The 20182-nt window shown below is 58.3% G+C and overlaps 1 protein-coding gene across 2 annotated transcripts in view; it reads left to right on the top strand.

Moving 5' to 3' along the window:
- Positions 1-20182, top strand: part of LOC122386583 (USP6 N-terminal-like protein) — a 29328-nt gene that overhangs the window by 6468 nt on the left and 2678 nt on the right. For both annotated transcript variants that reach the window (XM_043375892.1, XM_043375902.1), the window contains exons 2-8: positions 8589-8819; positions 9807-10056; positions 15451-15586; positions 16221-16364; positions 17315-17475; positions 17937-18083; positions 19050-19314. In XM_043375892.1, the coding sequence (XP_043231827.1) occupies positions 8641-8819; positions 9807-10056; positions 15451-15586; positions 16221-16364; positions 17315-17475; positions 17937-18083; positions 19050-19314 (1282 nt within the window). In that variant the 5' untranslated portion in view covers positions 8589-8640. The remainder of the gene's footprint in view (positions 1-8588; positions 8820-9806; positions 10057-15450; positions 15587-16220; positions 16365-17314; positions 17476-17936; positions 18084-19049; positions 19315-20182) is intronic.

Here is a 20182-nt window from a genome sequence, read left to right as displayed (position 1 = left end):
CGGCGCCCTCCACCGTCCCCGGTGTGCGGCTGTCCGTCTGCGAGTACAGGGTTTCCGTCAGAGGCCGACGGCTTGACGGACGGACAGGGCCAAGCCAGAGAACCAGGGTGCAGACTGCAGGGTGAGCCGTACGGAACTGACGGACTGCCTGCCGGACTGCCCAGTGCCCAGCCTACCAGTCCGACCGGCCGGGGTCCTGCCGCGGCCAGAGTGCAGAATCGGATCACCCGCACCACCGGGTGTGCTGGGATGTGCCGCCGCGGTCCGGCGTTTTTGGCCCAAATAACAAAAACACCGCGCCGTGCGCTGAAGTGGGACGGGTTAAAGCTGCCAGGCCGGTGGTCGTCCCCGGCACATGGTTCGCGGAAAGTGTCAGATCACGACCAGACGACATCGCGTCACGAGCGGGGCGGCTCGTCCGACGGTCGTTCGCACCGAACTCGTATCAAGGTCGTACGAAGTCCCACAATGTCGCCATCAATTTGTCTGAGAAGCCGCCATTAATTCCAATACCGGGGAGTGTAGAGTGATGGACGGCATCTCTTCGACAACTCGTCCGTAAACGGCCCGCCGGTCTCTGCCATCTGTCTGCCGTGTCCCGGCATCTCTGTGCGGTACTCGGGGGTCGGAGTGGAGGCCGGCCGGGTCGGGGCGGCTCGGACGCCGGCGGGAGCGGCGAGCCGTCCCGGCCGGCGCCGGCCCCAGCTGGGCCAGTCGGCTGCCGGTGGCCAGGTCGGCGGGAGCGCCGGCCGCCCGCACCGAGCAGTGGGGTGGTCGGAGGGGGCGTGTGCCGAGCGCTACTGGTGGTGCTAGCTGCCGGCTCCTGCGGCGAGCAGTGTCGGCTGGCAGAGTGGACTGATAGTGCCTGTGACCTCAGCGAGAGCGGTAGTGTTGTGCACTGTGCTAAAGTCGGCTGATCGTGGTCAGTGATTTACCCGGCACTGTGGTGTTTTCTTCCACCAATTACCATTGCCAGTGGTGTCTTCTCAACACTAGAATCCTGGTGAACTGGCGATACCCACACCAGCAACTTCCAGCGGCCTGAGTCTGAGCACGAGCTCCACCGTGGCACGGCGGTAAGTCCTGCCTCCTCCGCGTACACTCGGGGGCAGATTGATGTTCTACCACTCCCTACCCATCGGGCTCCCATGGATCAGCAGTGGCTGCTGCCAGTGTTGCCTGCCCTCAGCACTGCTCAGCACTGCCTGTCAATGCCAGTGCTGCCAGTCCTGCCACTGACAGCAGCCAGTGCGGGAGCCATGGGAGCCCGATGGGTAGGGAGTGGTGGAACATCAATCTGCCCCCGAGTGTACCGCGCTGTGCTCGGTATGTTTCACGTGTGACTGACAAGGTCACCGCCACCAGCTGGGCTGGAGGGCGGGTGAGTGACCGGACACGGCCGCTGGCTCCCTGCACGGGTCACGGGTCACGGGTCGCGGTGCTGACTGTGTGATACGGCCCGGTGACGGTCGTGCAGCTGCTGACTGCTGACCGGGAACCGACGGCACTCAGTGCTGAACGAGATAGACGGAAAACTGAACAGCGTAGACTGGGCACTGAGGATCCGACTGAGGGCTGAATAGGGTCTGACTGATGACTGGGGGGGGGGGGGGCTGAACGGACAACCGAGAACCGAACGGACTAGACTGATGAATGAATGGGGTCCAACGGAGGTCTAAAGGGGGTCCGACTGAGGCCTGATCGGACCCAGATGCCAGGTGACGCCAACTGAAACAGCCGCAGAGCCGTAAACATTGCTGAGTGTTAGCGATGTTGATTCTGTTTAGATTATCGATAGGATCTGGAGGCCGGACGTGCCCTGAACTGACTGAATTTGCTCAGACTGGGATATTCTGGAGGCATGTGGTTAGGGCTGTTTTATGTCATATATTTTGAAATGGGATGCATGATCAAACCAATTCGCTACCCTATTGACACCGCTATTGACATATGGAAGTCCTGCTGTCGCCCGGTGTTATTGAGTTTGTCCATCCAATGTTCCCGATATTCTGTTCACGTTTATCCAGGGACCGGAAGTTTCCGTGTTGTGCTTTTCCTCCAAACACCGGAGCCCGTTTCCTCATTCATATATGCATGCCTGTCGTCAGTGGCGCCTATGAATGGCGGCTTATTCCGACTCGCTTCTTGGCTGGTTTGGGTGTAGAGACGAGGCACTGGAGGCGGGAACGGTCGCCCCCAGCCCGTTCCACTGAGAACACTGCCACGGCATCGGCCGCGCGGAGACGGGCTTCGCGGAAATCGCGGTTCGCACGGTACCGGGCCATTGGGTAACTGGTTACCGGTGACCTGTGACCTGCGGAGGTCAGCTGGAGGTTGGAGGTCAGCCGGAGCGAGCTCGGAGCTCCGGCCCGGTGCGAGCCGCCGCGCCGGCAGAGTTTACGGAGGGATGGTTACCTGAACGGCAGGGCCGCTCCGCGCGGTGCGCCGACTCACGCACCCTGGAGGTGTCAATTCACCGTCACACACGGCGGGGCCGGCGCTGGGGTGATGGAGAGATGCTAATCTTACTGCGGCAGGAGAGCCATCGTCCGCCCCGCACCTGTTTGGAAATCCTAATTTTAATTCTGGATGAGATAGCCTATCCCCTTGCTTTCCATTTCCTCCCTAGATGCCAATGGCGGACTGGCACTGGGGCCCCTTTCCCAGCTATTCACATTGCAGGAGGTGGCGGTTGGAAATACGTTACGGCATAAGGCGCTGCTTATGTTGATCCTGTGTTTGTTCCGCTGCTGCAGTGCGATGGCCGGGATTTCCGTTTGGGGCTTCATCGATTTTGTACTGGTACTGCTTACGGCTTCCGGATTCTTGATATTGCATTGGGAGAATATGCTAGTTTTGACTGAATTTTACTAATCGCATCGCAAAAAGTACGTTGATTGCTCGATTAACTCTACTTTGGCGTCACCTCGAAGATATCCCTCCTTCGCCAGCTGAATCTAGTTTCAGCATCGCTTGTCAGGTTTATCGGCAGCTATTTTAGCATTCGGTAATGGCCTATCCACCGCCCCCGTCCCCTCCCGCCGGATCTCTCCACTCGCTCTCTCCCCTCTCGCTGTGTGATTGATGAGACTCTCTGGGAAGCCGTCTGACGAAATGGTCTGTTTACGTCTCGGCGCCGTATCATCCCCCATACCACACCTAGTCTGGGGTACCGCCGCCCTATCATCCCCCATACCACACCTAGTCTGGGGCACCGGCGCCGTCAGCATCCCCCATACCACACCTAGTCTGGGGCACCGCCGCCCTATCATCCCCCATACCACACCTAGTCTGCTGTCTGGGGCACCGCCGTCGCCGTCAGTCGATCGCTATTCTGCCCCGTTCACCGGCTTTTCCAGCTCCGTCGGCAGAACTTGTCCCTGTGATTCTGGAGCGATCAGTCGAGGGTCCTCCACCGACTCCAATAGGCTCTCCGGCTAACACCTGACCGGGCGAGGGTCGCCCGCGGTGGTCGGGGTCTGACGGCGCTCAGCGGGTTCGGCTCGGACCACCCTGGCCGCCCGCAGAGTGTTGGCGAGTCACCAGTGCCGCCATGGACGTCCAAGGCTGGCCGGCGGCCGCCGAGACTGGGCCCACGTCTGTTTGGTAAATATTAGTGTCCGCCGCTCGGCGGCGGAGCGGCGCGGCTCGTCAATGGCAGCGGTGGCAGGTCTTTCATGCGCCGCACCTGTGCTACAGGACTGCCACCTTCCCCCTCCCCCTGCGGCTGACACCGCCACCGTACCGTACCCTCCCCCCGTCCCCCCCCCGACTGACGCGGCCAGCACAGCCGGCGTGTCGGCCGCAGCCCGCGCCCACTGCTGTGTGTGTGGGGGGGGGGGGACGGGGCGGGGGTCGTCGCCGCGGTGCGCTGTTTGTGTGGAGGTGACAGGTAACACGTGTAGGCGGCGGCGACGGAGTGTCCCCTGACAATATGGTCCGGGCATACCCCCGGGTGCAGACCACCCGGGTCTCTCCCCACTGATCGGACGCACCGGTACAATAGTGCTGCTTACTGAATCGCATCCATCTTCTTCTTATCGTGAACCATGGGCGAAAAAATTCACTAAGCGATGTGCGCACCACCGCCCGCTGCCGCTCAGGGCGCGGTGCGGTCCACATGGGTGTCCTTTGCGTTAGTGTTACACCAGGGTAGTTTCACCTCAGACAGGCCTGTCTCAGCTGCGCGCTGTGATCCTGTTTCTGTGTTCGGCTGTGGCCGCAGTGGTCGGTGACTGCACCAGCTCGTATAACAGTGCAGTGCCGTTCGGTGGTGCCCGATGGACCGCGCGGCACGGGTCACCTCCCTCTCCGTGTGAGTGTGCCGTGTGCCGTGCCGTGTGCCGTGCCGTGCCGTGTGCCGTGCCGTGCCGTGTGCCGTGCCGTGCCGTGCCGCCCGCTCTGGTCCGGTGCGCCGCGGTGAGCTCAGCTGGACGTGCTCCCGCCCGGCACGTCCACACGTCCACTCTCAGCTGACCCTCGCTCTCCCCCCTGTCCTGGCAGGGAGCCACCGGTCCACAGTCAGCCCCCACCAGTACCGTGTCTGGTGTTAGCCCAACACCCGTCCTCAGGGACACCACACTGCCCCGCCGAGCCTGCCGTCCCAGCCGGTGTTTAATCAATGGCGCCTTGTCGCTCGCGGCGCGATGGCACCTCCCCTGGGTGTTCAGTCACGTGATGGGTCCTTCTGCGAACGGCGCGCCGTGTCACCTGGTCACGTGTCCGTCTGTTCGTCTGTCCGTCCGTGCTGTCCGACGGTGGATGACCAATTCATGCCGCCAGGGTTACCGGAGTGTTGACACTGGCGATCGGTATTTTTTATAGTCAATGGGTATTGGATACCTATGTCTGCTGGCTCCATTGACTGGGCTTGGACAGACCTCGTGGATTGGCGTATCGGGTGGTGGCGCTTCCGACTGTGAACTCCGGTCGGTTTTTGTAAGGAAGTTCGATGGATAGTTGAGTTAATTGTCAACCCATTGGAGTGTGAACAGGATTCTTATGCGCTGCGGTCACCCATAAACGCCGCTGTGGTCGCCCGCTTACTGAATCACAAATGCTGAATCACGTTTCACTCTTACTGATGACATCAGCGAGGTTCTGCGTCGCTCCCGGGATGGAGCTTCGCTTGAGGTCACGATCATCCCTCTCTCGTCCCCCCAATCATCCTCCGACCTATCCCAGTCAATCGAGTCTCACTCAGCCTCGGCCCCCAGTTGCCAGTCAGTTCCTCGGGTTAGATTCACTCTCTGCTGTGCACCGGCGCCAATGAGCGGCGGCCGGCCGCTGGAGTGACCCGGTGACCCCAGAGGCACAGCTGCAGTGGCGATGACTACAGCAGCCCAGTCGGCCAGTTAGGGAACGGGCAGCCGGCTGGCTTTCGGACACATGACATGCAGACATGCATTGCACTTATGGTTTCGGTTACCTTACGCTACCCGGACTTACATAGTCCGCCAGCCAGGTGCGACTTGATGTTACCAATTGACACAAATACCCAGAGTGCGCCACTGCCCCGCAGGAGGTCGGCGATGTGTAACGCACACGGCCGCTGCGGTCACACGTCCCCGGGGGCCGACCGTTGGCGGCCAGGCTGACCTCTGTGGCCGGGTCGCGGTGTGTGGTGTGTGGTATGTAGCCGGGCAGCGGACGCTGTGTGGCTGCCGGAGATCGGGTGACGGTCTGCTGGTGGACTGGCGGTCTGGAATAGGCTGGTAGATACGCTACCCACCGGGACTGTGTGGTGGTGGGCTGAGTTGAGATGAGTGGTGGCGCCGATGGACTGGATGGAGGACTTCCACACCGGACTGGACTGGATAACGAGTTGTTGGCTCCGATTGCTCGCTAATGGACTCGGCTCTCTGCGGCCTGTGGACATTAGGACAGATTGTGGACGGATTGGCCGGCTTCGTGGAGTGTTAACAGAGGATCATTGGGCTGACTGGCTGTTTGGATTGAGTCGGTGCTTTGACTTAGTCCTAACTTTGACCGTCCGGCTGTCTGTACGGCAGGGCGGGGTCCTCCGTCCAGCTGTCTGTACGGGAGGGTGGGGTCCTCCGTCCGGCTGTCTGTACGGCAGGGATGGGTCCTCCGTCCGGCTGTCTGTACGGCAGGGCGGGGTCCTCCGTCCGGCTGTCTGTACGGCAGGGCGGGGTCCTCCGTCCGGCTGTCTGTACGGCAGGGGGGGTCCTCCGTCCGGCTGTCTGTACGGCAGGGCGGGGTCCTCCGTCCAGCTGTCTGTACGGGAGGGTGGGGTCCTCCGTCCGGCTGTCTGTACGGCAGGGATGGGTCCTCCGTCCGGCTGTCTGTACGGCAGGGCGGGGTCCTCCGTCCGGCTGTCTGTACGGGAGGGCGGGGTCCTCCGTCCGGCTGTCTGTACGGCAGGGCGGGGTCCTCCGTCCGGCTGTCTGTACGGCAGGGCGGGGTCCTCCGTCCGGCTGTCTGTGTACGGCAGGGCGGGGTCCTCCGTCCGGCTGTCTGTACGGCAGGGCGGGGTCCTCCGTCCGGCTGTCTGTACGGCAGGGCGGGGTCCTCCGTCCGGTTGTCTGTACGGGAGGGCGGGGTCCTCCGTCCGGCTGTCCGTACGGCAGGGCGGGGTCCTCCGTCCGGCTGTCTGTCTTCCGTCCGGCTGTCTGTCCTCCGTCCGGCTGTCTGTACGGCAGGGCGGGGTCCTCCGTCCGGCTGTCTGTACGGCAGGGCGGGGTCCTCCGTCCGGCTGTGACCTCCGATAGTGGCTGTCGCCGCCGGTTCATGGCTCGTAACGGCCGAATGTCGGCCGAAAATCGAACACCACCGCCCAGTCCCCCAGTGACCACACCGCGGCGAATCGGTGACTCTGACTATGAGTCAGCGGCGGGGCGAGCAGTTCCGGCCCGACAGGAAAGTCTCCGGCCTTCAGTGGCTGCATTCAGCAATGGGTAGCACCAATCGTACCTTACATCATGAGGGACAGGTGCACACAGAGCTGGCATTGTTATGAATTTCGTAAGCTGGCGTGTCATATGGTCGTCACATTGCATGTCAGTCATTTACGTAACTTGTCATAGGTTCGGGCTAACCTTGACGCCTTTCCGCATGGTTCCTGATATCCGTGTTCCTGTGTACGACACTCCCTCGGTCTGCCTGCCACCAGTGGCGCTCTCAGACGCCGCCCTGGGGGTGCCGGCGCCGGCGGCAGAGTGCCGAGTCTCGCTCTCCGGGACGCCGTCCGTCGGAATCTCTCTCCGCCGGGGCTGAGGCGGTGGGAAGGGGCGTCACCCTGCCACTAATGTCCCGTCCGACGCCCGTAAATAGAGCTGAGAGCGGCGGGCGCTGCCAACGGAGTGGCCGCCGACTGTCGCCGCTCGGCCGAGTCCGCCGCTGTGTGGACAACTGCCGCTGTACCCGGCTACTGTCGTGGTCCGGTACGGCACGGCGCCAGTGGTAATAGCACCAGCGCCCGCCACCCACCGCCCACCGCCTGCCTCTCCGCCCGGCTCTCATGCGGAGCGTGGCGTGCAATAACACGGCGCGTCCCAGCTGCTCCGACGGCGCAGTAATTGCGCCGCTCCCACGGTAGCGCGTGAGGCCGGGGACCCTCCCGGGGCGTACAGGGCCGTGTTGACCCAGCTGGTGCACCGCCCACCGCCCGCAGTCTACCGCCCACCGTAGATGCAGTCACCCGTCACGAAAGCAAGCCTTCCTCGCCAGTCCGCCCTTCATTGGCCTCGGGTTGGCGCCTGGCGGAGGTATCTTTTGGCCACTCTCAGCGGACCTAGCCTTCGCATTTGTTCTCTATGGCCTAATCTCGCGCCGTTTGGACGGCAGAATCTTCTCCATCGCGGAAATTGGCTTCCAAGTAGATTGGATACAGTATATTACACGATGATCACACGTTATTAACGATTGACGTTATGTGCACCGGCTCTGAAATGCCGTACTTGACCTTGACCCTGAAATGAGAACAATGTCCGCACGCTAACTCTGTCTGTTGCTGATAACATGCTGCACCAGCCACCAGCCCGGATCATGTCTCCATGTGTAACTGTCAGGCCGCCAGCTGACTGGTATCTGTCACTCAGTTTAGCAGTGTGACAGCCGCTGACAGCAGCCTGTCCGCCCATACTAAATACTACCCCGTCCTGTGTCTCTTATTTCTGCGCACACCTTGTCCTGCCCTCTAATGTCTGCTGACGCCTTGTCCCGTGTCGCTCTGCTGTCTGCTGACGCCCGTCCCGTGTCTCTGCTGACGCCCTGTCCCGTCCTGTGTCTCTCTGATGCGAGCTGAAGTTCCGTCCCGTGTCTCTGCTGTCTGCTGACGCCCCGTCCTGTGTCTCTGCTGACGCCCCGTCCCGTCCCGTGTCTCTGATGTCTGCTGACGCCCTGTCCCGTGTCTCTGCTGACACCCCGTCCCGTCCTGTGTCTCTCTGATGCGAGCTGAAGTTCCGTCTCGTGTCTCTGGTGTCTGCTGACGCCCTGTCCCGTAACTCCGGCATCTACTGATGCTCCCGTGCCTCTCTGATGTCTGCTGATGCCCCGTCCCGCGTCTATGCTGTCTGCTGACGCCCTGTCTCAGTCCCCCACTGACCTCTCCGTCGCTCTGCTCACAGCGGGCCCCGTTGGGCGGCGCGGCGCGGCCCGGCGGCGGCCTGAGCTGCAGCCATGAGCCCGGCCGGCGGGCGCGGCGGCGACGCCGAGCTGCTGGCGGCGCGCGCTGCCGCCGAGCGCGCTGCCATCGTGGCCAAGTACGACCTGGGCCGCGAGGAGGGCGCCCAGATCGACCCCTGGGAGGACCCCAAGTTCGAGATCTACCACGTCACAGACAGATACGGCTTCATACAGTGAGTGCGGGACGGGGAGAGGGGATAGCTCCTCTGAAATATTTGTGTTCCTAGCCAACGTTTGTTTCTAACAGGAGGGTGGTACTTCTTATATCAGTGCTAAGTAACTAATTGATTACCGAAGTGAAAAGGAGCTTCGACATCCTTTGGTCGCAGCTACTAATGGACGATTACCCAGTCGCCCGGGTACATCATGTCCGCCCTTTCCCGTCTGTGTCTGTCCTGGGACGGATCGCACCTGGTCTGCCCTGGGACGGATCGCACCTGCCACCTGGCCGTCAGTGCACACTGCACACTGCACGCCGTGCACCGTGCACGTACTGTGCAGCGGCGGCGGCTGATCACAGGCCGCGCTCCCACTGTGCTGTTTTTTCCGGCTCCGAGAGCGGTCACCGGTGTGGCTCGACTGGGTTTCCGCAGCCATGGAGTCCGCGCCCTGTGTCACGTCCCGGGGGTCGCGGGCTGGTGCCGACTCGGTGGTCGGTCGGCGGACGATGAAGGGCCGATGGTCGGAGCTCGGTGACATAGCCGACTGGTGGGCGGCGCTGACGGGGTCGTCATTGGGGGGGGGGGGGGGGGTCAGCGAGGCCCATTATGACGTGAGCGCTGTGTTGTGCTAGTCCAGTTTAGCATGTGCTCAATGCCTGTGATAACATTGTGCGGTGCTTGTAGCGGCTCTGTACTAGCCGCTCGCTGCACTTTGTATGCCTCGATAACGGCCACTCACCCTATTGTAATGTATGCAAACTTGATTTGGAGAAATTTATCGAAGTGCTCAGTTTTAATGCATTTTTGTTTAATATTTTTGTTCATTGTTCAACATTGTTCAATATTTGATATGTATTCATATCGTCGGATGTTGTCGCTTATTTTTAGGCAGACAATCCCAAACGTTGCATTATTAATAATGGGGTGTTTTGCTCGTTTCTTTGCCCTTGCTCGCCCCGTTCCGGACATGTGTCTGATGCTGCTGTCTGTCTGCCGCAGCGACTGCCGGCTGCCGGAGACGCAGACCGAGGTGGAGAAGACGCTCAAGGAGCTGGAGGTGACGCGCGAGAAGAAGTGGCTGGACATGCTGCACCGCTGGGAGAAGATCCGCGCCGGCAAGGACCGCAAGCTGGCCGACAAGCTGCGGCGCCGCGTCTACAAGGGCATCCCTGACAAGCTGCGCGGCACCGTCTGGGGCAGGATGCTGAACGTGGAGAAATTGAAACAGGAACAGCCCGGTGTCTACGAGGTGAGACGGACAGTGGGGGTAGGAGGGACAGGAGGGGGGGGGGGTCCTGGGCCACAGGAGCAGCCCGGCGTGTACGAGGTGAGGCGGAACGGGGACGGTGGTACAGGAGGGGGGCGGGGAAGGGGGTCCTGGGCCACAGGAACAGCCCGGCGTGTACGAGGTGAGACGGACGGCGGGGGTAGGAGGGAGGGGGTCCTGCGCCACAGGTTCAGCCCGGCGTCTACGAGGTGAGACGGACGGCGGGGTGGGAAGGGGAGAGGGCCCTGGACTCCTGGTCCTGGACCACTCAGAGGTCCGAACTGCTTGGAACTCTATTTGTGAAATGGAACTCTTGATAGACTAGAAACTCCGCACAATGCATACCTAGGCATGCTGGTTCGCTGGTGGTCGTCGTTCGCTGCTGCAGCCCAGTAAGGTTTTATCGGCCGTCTCGGTGTCCGCTGCCGCCCGCTGCCTGCCGTTCGTATCGGAGGTCCGCAGCGGAGATCAGCGCTGGTCGGGCGGTCAGAGACGGTGATTGGCGAGACGTGTGGTCGGCGGCCCGGGGCCGGGACCTCGGCCGCAGTCCGGCTCAGCGGCGGGATAACGGAGCCGGGGAGGCGGCTTTGACTGGCGGCCGCAGAGGTCGGGTCACACTGCACGCTCTGTGAGGGCGGGAGGGGTGGAAGGTCACGTCTCTGTGGGTGCGGCTAATTGTGGGCTACGCTTTTGCGAAACTGCCAAGTTTGGCAGCCCAACTCGACCAAAGCGAAATACGCCTAGAACCATCCTGGTAACCTGTCAGACCGACTCAGAACGACTCAAACTGACTCAGACCGACTCAACCGACTCAAATCGATTCCGATCGACTCAGACAGACTCAGAACGACTCAGGCAGACTCAAACCGACTCAGGCAGACTCAAACTGACTCGACCGACTCAACCGACTCAAATCGATGCCGATCGACTCAGACATACTCAGAACGACTCAGACAGACTCAGGCAGACTCAAACAGACTCAGGCAGGCTCAAACCGACTCAGGCAGACTCGACCGATTCCGATCGGCTCAGACCGACTCAGATAGACTCAGAACGACTCAAACTGATTCAGACCGACTCAACCGACTCAAATCGTTTCCGATCGACTCTGACAGACTCAGGCGGACCCAGGCAGACTCAAACTGACTCGACCGACTCAAACCGATTCAGATGGACTCAGACCGACTCAGATCGACTCAAACTAACTCAGACCGACTCAACCGACTCAAATCGATTCAGATCGACTCAGACAGACTCAGAACGGCTCAGACAGACTCAGGCAGACTCAAAACGACTCAGGCAGAATCTAACTGACTCGACCGACTCAAACCGATTCAGATAGACTCAGATAGACTCAGAATGACTCAGACCGACTCAACCGACTCAAATCAATTCCGATCGACTCAGACAGACTCAGAACGACTCAGACATACTCAGGCAGGCTCAAACCGACTCAGGCAGACTCAGAATGACTCGACCGACTCAATCCAATTCAGATCGACTCAGACCGACTCAATCTGACTCAGGCCAACTCAAGCGACTGAAATCGATTCCGATCGACTCAGACAGACTCAGAATGACTCAGACAGTCTGTGAGTCTGTCTGAGTCAATCGGAATCGATTTGAGTCGGTTGATTCGGTCTGAGTCAGTTTGAGAGTCGTTCTGAGTCTATCTGAGTCGGTCTGAGTCGATCTGAATCGGTTTGAGTCGGTCGAGTCAGTTTGAGCCTGCCTGAGTCGGTTTTAGTCTGCCTGAGTCCGCCTGAGCCTGTCTGAGTCGATCGGAATCGATTTGAGTCGGTTGAGTCGGCCAGAACGACTCAGACCAACTCAACCGACTCAAATCAATTCCGATCGACTCAGACAGACTCAGAACGACTCAGACAGACTCAGGCAGACTCAAACCGACTCAGGCAGACTCAAACCGACTCAGGCAGACTCAGAATGACTCGACCGACTCAAACAGATTCAGATCGACTTAGACCGACTCAGTCTGACTCAGACCGACTCAACCGACTCAAATCGATTCCGATCGACTCAGACAGACTCAGAACGACTCAGACAGTCTGTGAGTCCGTCTGAGTCGATCGGAATCGATTTGAGTCGGTTGATTCGGTCTGAGTCAGTTTGAGAGTCGTTCTGAGTCTATCTGAGTCGGTCTGAGTCGATGAAGTCAGTTTGAGTCTGCCTGAGTCGGTTTGAGTCTGCCTGAGTCCGCCTGAGTCTGTCTGAGTCGATCGGAATCTATTTGAGTCGGTTGAGTCGGTCTGCGTCAGTTTAAGTCCTTCTGAGTCTACCTGAGTCGGTCTGAGTCGATCTGAATCGGTTTAAGTCGGTCGAGTCAGTTTGAGTCTGCCTGAGTCGTTCCGAGTTTGTCTGAGTCGATTGGAATCGAATTGAGTCGATTGAGTCTGTCTGAGTCAGTTTGAGTCGTTCTGAGTCTATCTGAGTCGGTCTGAGTCGATCTGAATCGGTTTGAGTCGGTCGAGTCAGTTTGAGTCTGCCTGAGTCGGTTTGAGTCTATCTGAGTCTGTCTGAGTCATTCTCAGTCTGTCTGAGTCGATCGGAATCGATTTGAGTTGGTTGAGTCAGTCTGAGTCAGTTTGAGTCGTTCTGAATCTATCTGAGTCGGTCCAAGTCGATCTGAATCGGATTGAGTCGGTCGAGTCAGATTGAGTCTGCCTGAGTCGGTTTTAGTCTGCCTGAGTCGTTCTGAGTCTGTCTGAGTCGATCGGAATCGATTTGAGTTGGTTGAGTCTGTCTGAGTCAGTTTGAATCGTTCTGAGTCTATCTGAGTCGATCTGAATCGGTTTGAGTTGGTCGAGCCAGTTTGAGTCTGCTGAGTCGGTTTGAGTCTGCCTGAGTCGTTCTGAGTCTGCCTGAGTCGATAGGAATCGATTTGAGTCGGTTGAGTCGATCTAAGTCAGTTTGAGTGGTTCTGAGTCTATCTGAGTCGGTCTGAGTTGGTACGTTATCTTCTCCTACCCGGTGACGTCACAGCATGCGTCGGCTTGGCACGGCCGCCACAGGTGGGGTGCGGCTAATGGTGGTATCTCGCTTTGGTCGAGTTGGGCTGCAACTTGGCGGTTTCGCAAAAGCGTAGCCCACAATTAGCCGCACCCCGTCTCTGTGCGGATCCTCCCGCCCCTCCATTGTAAGTGAGCCCCCGCGGCGGCGGGTTCGATTGATTCTCTGAATCGGGCGCCGCCGGGGCTATTTCTGGGCAGCCCCGGCGCTGAAATAGGCCCCGGGTGGTGTCGGCGGCACGTACAGCGATCCATTCAGTTTAACAACTGACTCGGCGGTCATACAGATGTCGGCCCGGAGGCGGACTGTTCACTGATATCGTGACCTTAGTGGGTTCACAGAAACAATCGCTGGGTACTCAACTAGTGACGGTAACATTTGTTCTAACTATTACCGGCGGTTGTAAGCTCTTCTCTTACCGGTCGTTGACTGCATTTGGTTGAATTCGCCAGTCTGCTCAATGACAAATCAATCTTGGAGATGTCCTACTGCCATTCATGGTTGTCTGCAGGCCCGGTATGACATACGTGAGCGTTGTGTCGGCCGTCAACAGCCGTCGGCCGCGGGGCGGGGTGCTCATATCCGTCCTGCTCACGCAGTCTGCGCGCGGCGCCGGATGTGTGACCCGGTTCCTCACACAGCAGCTCGGCGGGACGGGGGCGGGCCGATATCCCGTCCACAGTAGCCCCCGGGGTCTCCAGACCCGGTTCAGACTCGCCCTGGTCTGTGTACGGAGCTGTGTCCGTGATCAGCGCAGTGGTCCCGGTAGTGGGAACTGATGGCTACGATCAGCCTCAGGTTCAGGTCAGACCGGCAGTAGTTGTGAGTCGTCGGGTCTCCCGGGACCCGACTGATTGATTCAGCAGGACGCTGATGGCCGCCGTAGATTGCCCGCGGCGCTGCCCCCGGTGGACGCAATAACGTGCATAATACATGCCGTACATGACTATTGACTGTGGTGTGGGTCAGTATATTGGAGCCCTGGGGGGGGGGGGGGGCTGCCAACCTCCTGCTGAGCTGTTTTTTCGCATATGAAGCTTCGGCACTGTTAGGAATCTGACGCTGGTCCTTCCCTTAATCACTTCCTCATCTCATCTCCGTATGAAACTCTATGGAACTTTACAGCTGCCTGGTCGATCGCCGTTTTATGCCGGGCTGCCCAGCGAACCGTGGAGCGATGTAATCCCGGGGGTCGGCGTCCTCCGCTCATCTGCTGATGGCTGTCTCCAGGGTAGAGGTTTTATACCATCTGTATTGTACGGTCTCTAGGCGTGAGAGATGATTGGGCAGTCACCGTCCGATTCCCACCTGAGCTGAGCCGCCGGTCCGGTCCTGGTAGACAGTCTCTGACCTCTCGCCAGTTCCCACCGTCAGTGGACGCTGACGTCATGCTCCACACGTCATCACTGACGTCACCCAGCACAGCTGTTTGTTTGCCCTCTCGTCACCGCGCGTTACCTGGCTGAGCGCGTCACGCGCGTTACGCTGGTTGTATATACGGGCCGTCGGCCATGTGTGGGCAGCGAGTGGAAAAAGGCGGCTCGTGCCTTATTGGACCGAGTCCCTCACCTGCGTCATCCAGCGTAAGAGAGATTGTTTTTGCGTTGCCGTGGCGCCGGATATACGACGGCCTGCCGCCCCGTGCGGCAATTGCGCCCGGATTGGTTCGTAATGACGTCACTCGAAGGCTTAGAATGGCAATTCTGACGTCACCACCGTACCGTTTTTCGGTACAGAAGGTATTTGGGCTGATCCTACTCGATTTCCCGTCTTGTGCTTGCACCGATGATGTCGCTTATAAATGTCGCGGATGGCGTGGATATGACTGGGAGTGTCTTGAATGGGTGTTTACGTGAGCGAATAGAGGGAAACACTCGGAAGCTGTTTTACGTTGTGTACAATGTACGACTGACGCCAACAAGCTCACCGTACTTGCAACTTACCGTGTTGACTCGTGATTGAAACATGGGAATATGTAACTAATGCTTAGGTTTCTGTTAACTCATTGTCGGGCCGCATTGTAATTTATCACACAAGCCGTTTTTTAATCGTCCACATCGCCCGAGTTTCTTTCGAGTGCGTCAGTCACGTTCAGGTGCCTTGCTGGCGTCACCGGGGAAGGAAAACGCCGCGCTCCGTGTCTGCCAGGAACGTCCCATTACGTGTCTGTCTGCCCGACTGGCCGTGTTATGTGTATTTGTGTGAATGCGTCTGACCGTAGGCCATGGGTTACGAATCGATACACCTCATTGATGTATGGTATGATGCAAACCAACGTGTGTTTGTGTGTGTGCAGTCGAACCCATTTGACCACCATGTCACCCACCCCGCCGCGTGTCTGTCCCGCAGAAGATGCGGCAGAGCGCCCGTCTCTGGTCGCCGGAGGTGCGGCAGATTGACCTCGACGTGAACCGCACCTACCGCGACCACATCATGTTCCGCGAGCGGTACGGCATCAAACAGAAGGAGCTCTTCCACGTGCTCGGTACGTACCACACCGGCAGCGCTCTGGCGTAACCATTTCCGTACTATCCGTACATATTGTACTTTTTACCTGTAGTGGGTTCTTGGGAGTTGGGGACATTGAGGTGATTGAGAGAACAATGCACACGGTCTAATGTCCGGGCTAGCAGTTGTTGGTAGCGTGTTTATGTGTTCGTTCGAAGTTGGAGACAGTTTGCCGTTCTAGGCCTCAAATATCATATGTTTTCTTGGACTGGGATGCTCTGGTGATCTTTGCCAGTCCGTCTGTGTTCTGTCAAATACATAAGGGACTAATTTGTCAACTGGCGAGCAACTTCAAGTAACTGAACTTGCCGAGCTCTTTTACTAAGCTGCCCTCGCATACATCTGTCACCCTTTAGATATAAGATGAGGACGAAGTCATTCTTTATGTGCTGTGGCGTCCTGTTTTTCCTTTCCAATCCAATGCATCTAACTCTGACCATGGGGTGTGCTCTCCCTTCCGAGCGCTGCCCTGACCGTCTATGTCCCAGATCGCCGCGCTGACCGTCTATATCTCCCCCGTCAGCGGCGTACTCTGTGTACAACACGGAGCTGGGCTACTGCCAGGGCATGTCCCAGATCGCCGCGCTGACCGTCTATATCTCCCCCGTCAGCGGCGTACTCTGTGTACAACACGGAGCTGGGCTACTGCCAGGGCATGTCCCAGATCGCCGCGCTGCTGCTCATGTACCTCAACGAGGAGGACGCGTTCTGGGCGCTCTCCGTGCTCATGGCCGGCAACATGTACAACATGCACGGTAAGTCGGGCTGGGTGGGTGGAGACTGGGAGGGTTGGTGGGGTCAGTGGCTGCCAGGAGGCGGTAGGACGCCGTGGGTCTGAGAGACAGTCTGAGAGAGACTGGCGATGGTGACTGAGGAATCGGTATATGCTGGTCTGTTCCATTTGCTCCTAGTTACTCTAGTTGCGTTTAGTAAAATATGAGTCATAATTGAAATGCTTTAGATATGTATAATGTATATGCCGGCGACTTTGATAATGTGTCGGTTGCCATGACAGAAATGCGAATAAGAAATGCACATTACACAACCTGAACTCGCGCTATCCCCGCTCCGGTATCCGTCAGTAGTCAGATGATGTTCCTAACGAGTCCGGCTGAGGAACCCGAGAGGCTCGCCATCGACCCGCCGTAGACCGGGGATCGCTCCTGTCCCGCTCGGTGGTCCTGAATCATTCAGCGGCGCCGCGGCCTCCTCTCTCTATTTATCGGCCTGATTGGCGGCGGGAGGTGCGGGGTCCCGGCCCGCTGCCCGGGGTCGGGCTGACCGGCACGTCACTCGGTCACCGCTGGGAGGGATCACCGTCAGTCGGGGGAGGCCGACGTTCCGGGTCGGTCGGGTATTCCCTGCTGTGGACTGGGAGTCGCCGAGGAGCGGTACATACTCTGGGAGGGACGGTATGTCGTCTGTGGCGGCCGTCCGCCCACCGCTGACGGGTATTGGCGGGCCGGGCATACCGTGCCAGTGACAGTGATCGATGTGACAAATGTTGTCATCTTGTGGGTCACATATGTTAGAAGGTGAAGCTGAGTTTACAACATGACCGAAGTGCTAGAGGGTGGGCAGGATCTGAGTAATGTCGTTATGTTGCGTTGGCCGGGCAACCCCTGCCTTCCTAACGACCCACGCCTTCTGCCTGTAGCACGAGAGTGGTGCGTGACCTAACCCGCGATTCGTTGCTTTGTTGCAGGTTTGTTTATTCAGGGATTTCCCAAGCTCATCAGGTTACAAAGGCATCATGAGCAGATTCTGAAGAAGTATCTGCCCAAGTTGAAGAAGCATTTAGACCGGCATGGAATAGACACGACAATTTACACGCTTAAATGGTTCTTCCAGTGCTTCCTAGATCGGGTAAGTTGATACTTTATCCAGAAATGAAATGTCATCATCGCTCTCGCCCTGTGGTGTAATTTGGGTGTGGCATGCCTTCTTGAGACAGACTGCTAGCGAGTGAAAAATTAATCATGACAACGTGCATTTCATTTCATGTGGATATTTATGCGTTTTCACTGTTCTTCACTGTTTGTCGTTTCGAGTAACCCGATATGCCTCGTGAATAACGCAACTCGTGACCAGGAATCCCATTCCGCCGCTCCAGCATATAGTGGCGCTCCAGCGTAGTTTGTGCTCCACCCCACACCCACACTCCCTCACCAGACACCTGTTGATGGGCCCTGTCTCCCGGCCCCCCGTTCTGACCCGTTCCACGCAGTGACTTACCTGTCCATCTGCTCGGGTACCGTTTACGCTGGCGCTGCAGCTGTCTCCGGTCGCTCTCCGTTTTAGTTGTTGACTGCTCTCTGTCCACACAGGTACCGTTTACGCTGGCGTTGCGGCTGTGGGACGCCTACATCCTGGACGGCGAGAAGGTGCTGGTCACCGGCGCCTACATGATCCTCAAGGTGCACCGAAAGACGCTCCAGCACCTACCCATGGAGGAGATACTCGACTTCCTCCAGGTAGGGATGGCCAGAAATGCCGACAGGGACACGGGCTGTCGGGGTCTGGGGTCTTCAGACAGGGCTGGGACAGGCGATGTGCTGTGTAACGGGAATACACAAGCCTCGAACACTTCAACAGCGGGCACTTTGTCATGTGATTTTGTTGATATATAGTGTTGTTTGTTCGTTGTTCATTCTGGTAAAAGTCGCTCCGTCGATGCCGTTTGTTCGACTGGCATTGGCGGTATCTAGATCAATAGCAGACTATCACCAGACGACTTTCTGCGGTAATCCTCTCCCAATATAGCCGCTCTCCCCACTGAGCTACTGAGCTACCGAGCCACTCCGCCGAGTTATTGAGACAGAGCCGCTCCCCGCGTGTTTCCCGGCCGTTGGGGCGACCCTGATCCTCTCTGGGGCGGCCCTGATCCTCTCTGGGGCGACCCTGATCCTCTCTGGGGCGGCCCTGACCCCTACTGGGGCGGCCCTGGCCCCCACTGGGGCGACCCTGATCCACTCTGGGGCGGCCCTGACCCACTCTGGGACGGCCCGTATTCGCCCGGGTCGCTGGCGGTCTGTGTGGCGGGCGGTCGTCCAAATCGATAGGTCCGCTCTGTTCGATGGCTCTTGGTCGGTCCTCGGATCAGACTGACTGAAAAGGGACATTGGAGAGCGAGACGACTCTATCTGAAATGAAGTCGAATGGATGACATTTGTGCTAGAGAAAGGTTGAATTTCATCAGCTTCGAAACTAGTTTAGATTAAAATAATATGGTAGACCTCATTTATGCTTGAGTAAGCAGGTCTCAGTGTTATTTAACTGTATTACTCAATATTCAGTCGTCTTCCTTGCGACTCATATCGATCATGGTGAGTTGCATTATCTTTTTATTTATTGTTTTCACCCCTGTGGATGAGCTGCGCAATCACACCTTCACGCCCGGCCTCACTGACTCCCCGTTCCACGCCCGCCCGTCGTCTCAGGTGCGTCTGGAGCGCGACTTTCAGCAGGACGACGACTCGGCGATGGCCGAGCTGGAGCGGTGCGCCGTGGAGCTGCGCGGCGCGCGCCTGGAGCGGCCCGAGCCGCCGCCCGACCACGAGCTGCCGCAGCGGCCGTTCGGCCTGTTCGTGCCGCCGCCGGCGCTGGTGCAGGCCGGCCTGCGGCGCGACATGACCGCCGGCGAGGAGAAGGTGGTCGGCGACATCCAGCGCATCCGACAGGAGGCGCAGCTCTCCGCCGGAGAAGGTCAGCTGAGAGACAGACAGGGAGGGGAGGGGATGGAATGAATGAATGAATGAATGAATGAATGAATGAATGAATGAATAAAAAGTTAATGGGCGATTATGCTAGGTGCTGGAATTAAAAAATGGCACGGAATGCCTGAATGAAGACCGCATCTGAACTCTAAAGAAACGTGATAATGCCTCATGGGTCGCGCTTCGCAACGTACATACGTGTTTGTTAGTGTCTTCGCTATTGTCTTCCCATGGTTGTCTGGCTATTGGCGTTGGTTACAGAACAGAAGCTATGAATAGGTATGCTAATTACGCCAGCATGAACGAATACCTAACAATAGTTATTGACCTGCCATTGTATGATAGAGCCTTGCACTAACCGGTTTCATTCTTCTGTCTTTACGATCTTGGTGGCCAGATATAACTTGCATCATGCTACGCCAGAATGCTTCACTAACTGTATGTCTCCTTCTTTCGAGTGCTCACCTACATGCATGCTTCTCTCCATGCTAGTTCCTCGCCTTGTTAGTCGCGGTACATATAGAGCAGGTTAACATGAATCAAGGCATGTCTTTTAGTCACACGGCTGTTGATGAGACTTTCCATACCAGATAGCATTCTAACCCGCTATACGCTGTGCCACACTAACGGTCCGGCTCTGCAGCGTGGCTGCCCCCGGAGCGGCGCCGGGCGCCCTCTCTGGTCGAGGTACCGCCCACCGAGTACCGGTACAGCGAGCCGAGTACGCTGCCCTGGTACCAGTACCAGCAGGACGCCGACCGCCGGCTGGCCGCCCTGTATCCGGCCCGAGCGGCGGACCAGGCAGTGTACTCAGTCCGACCCGCGGACCCGGCCCGACCTGTGGACTATTCGGTACC

This window comes from Amphibalanus amphitrite, unplaced genomic scaffold (assembly GCF_019059575.1).
Source record: "Amphibalanus amphitrite isolate SeventyFive unplaced genomic scaffold, NRLGWU_Aamphi_draft 000016F_arrow, whole genome shotgun sequence".
Taxonomy (NCBI): domain Eukaryota; kingdom Metazoa; phylum Arthropoda; class Thecostraca; order Balanomorpha; family Balanidae; genus Amphibalanus; species Amphibalanus amphitrite.
Note: the sequence above shows the minus strand (reverse complement) of the source record. Positions and strands in the feature narration are given on the sequence as shown.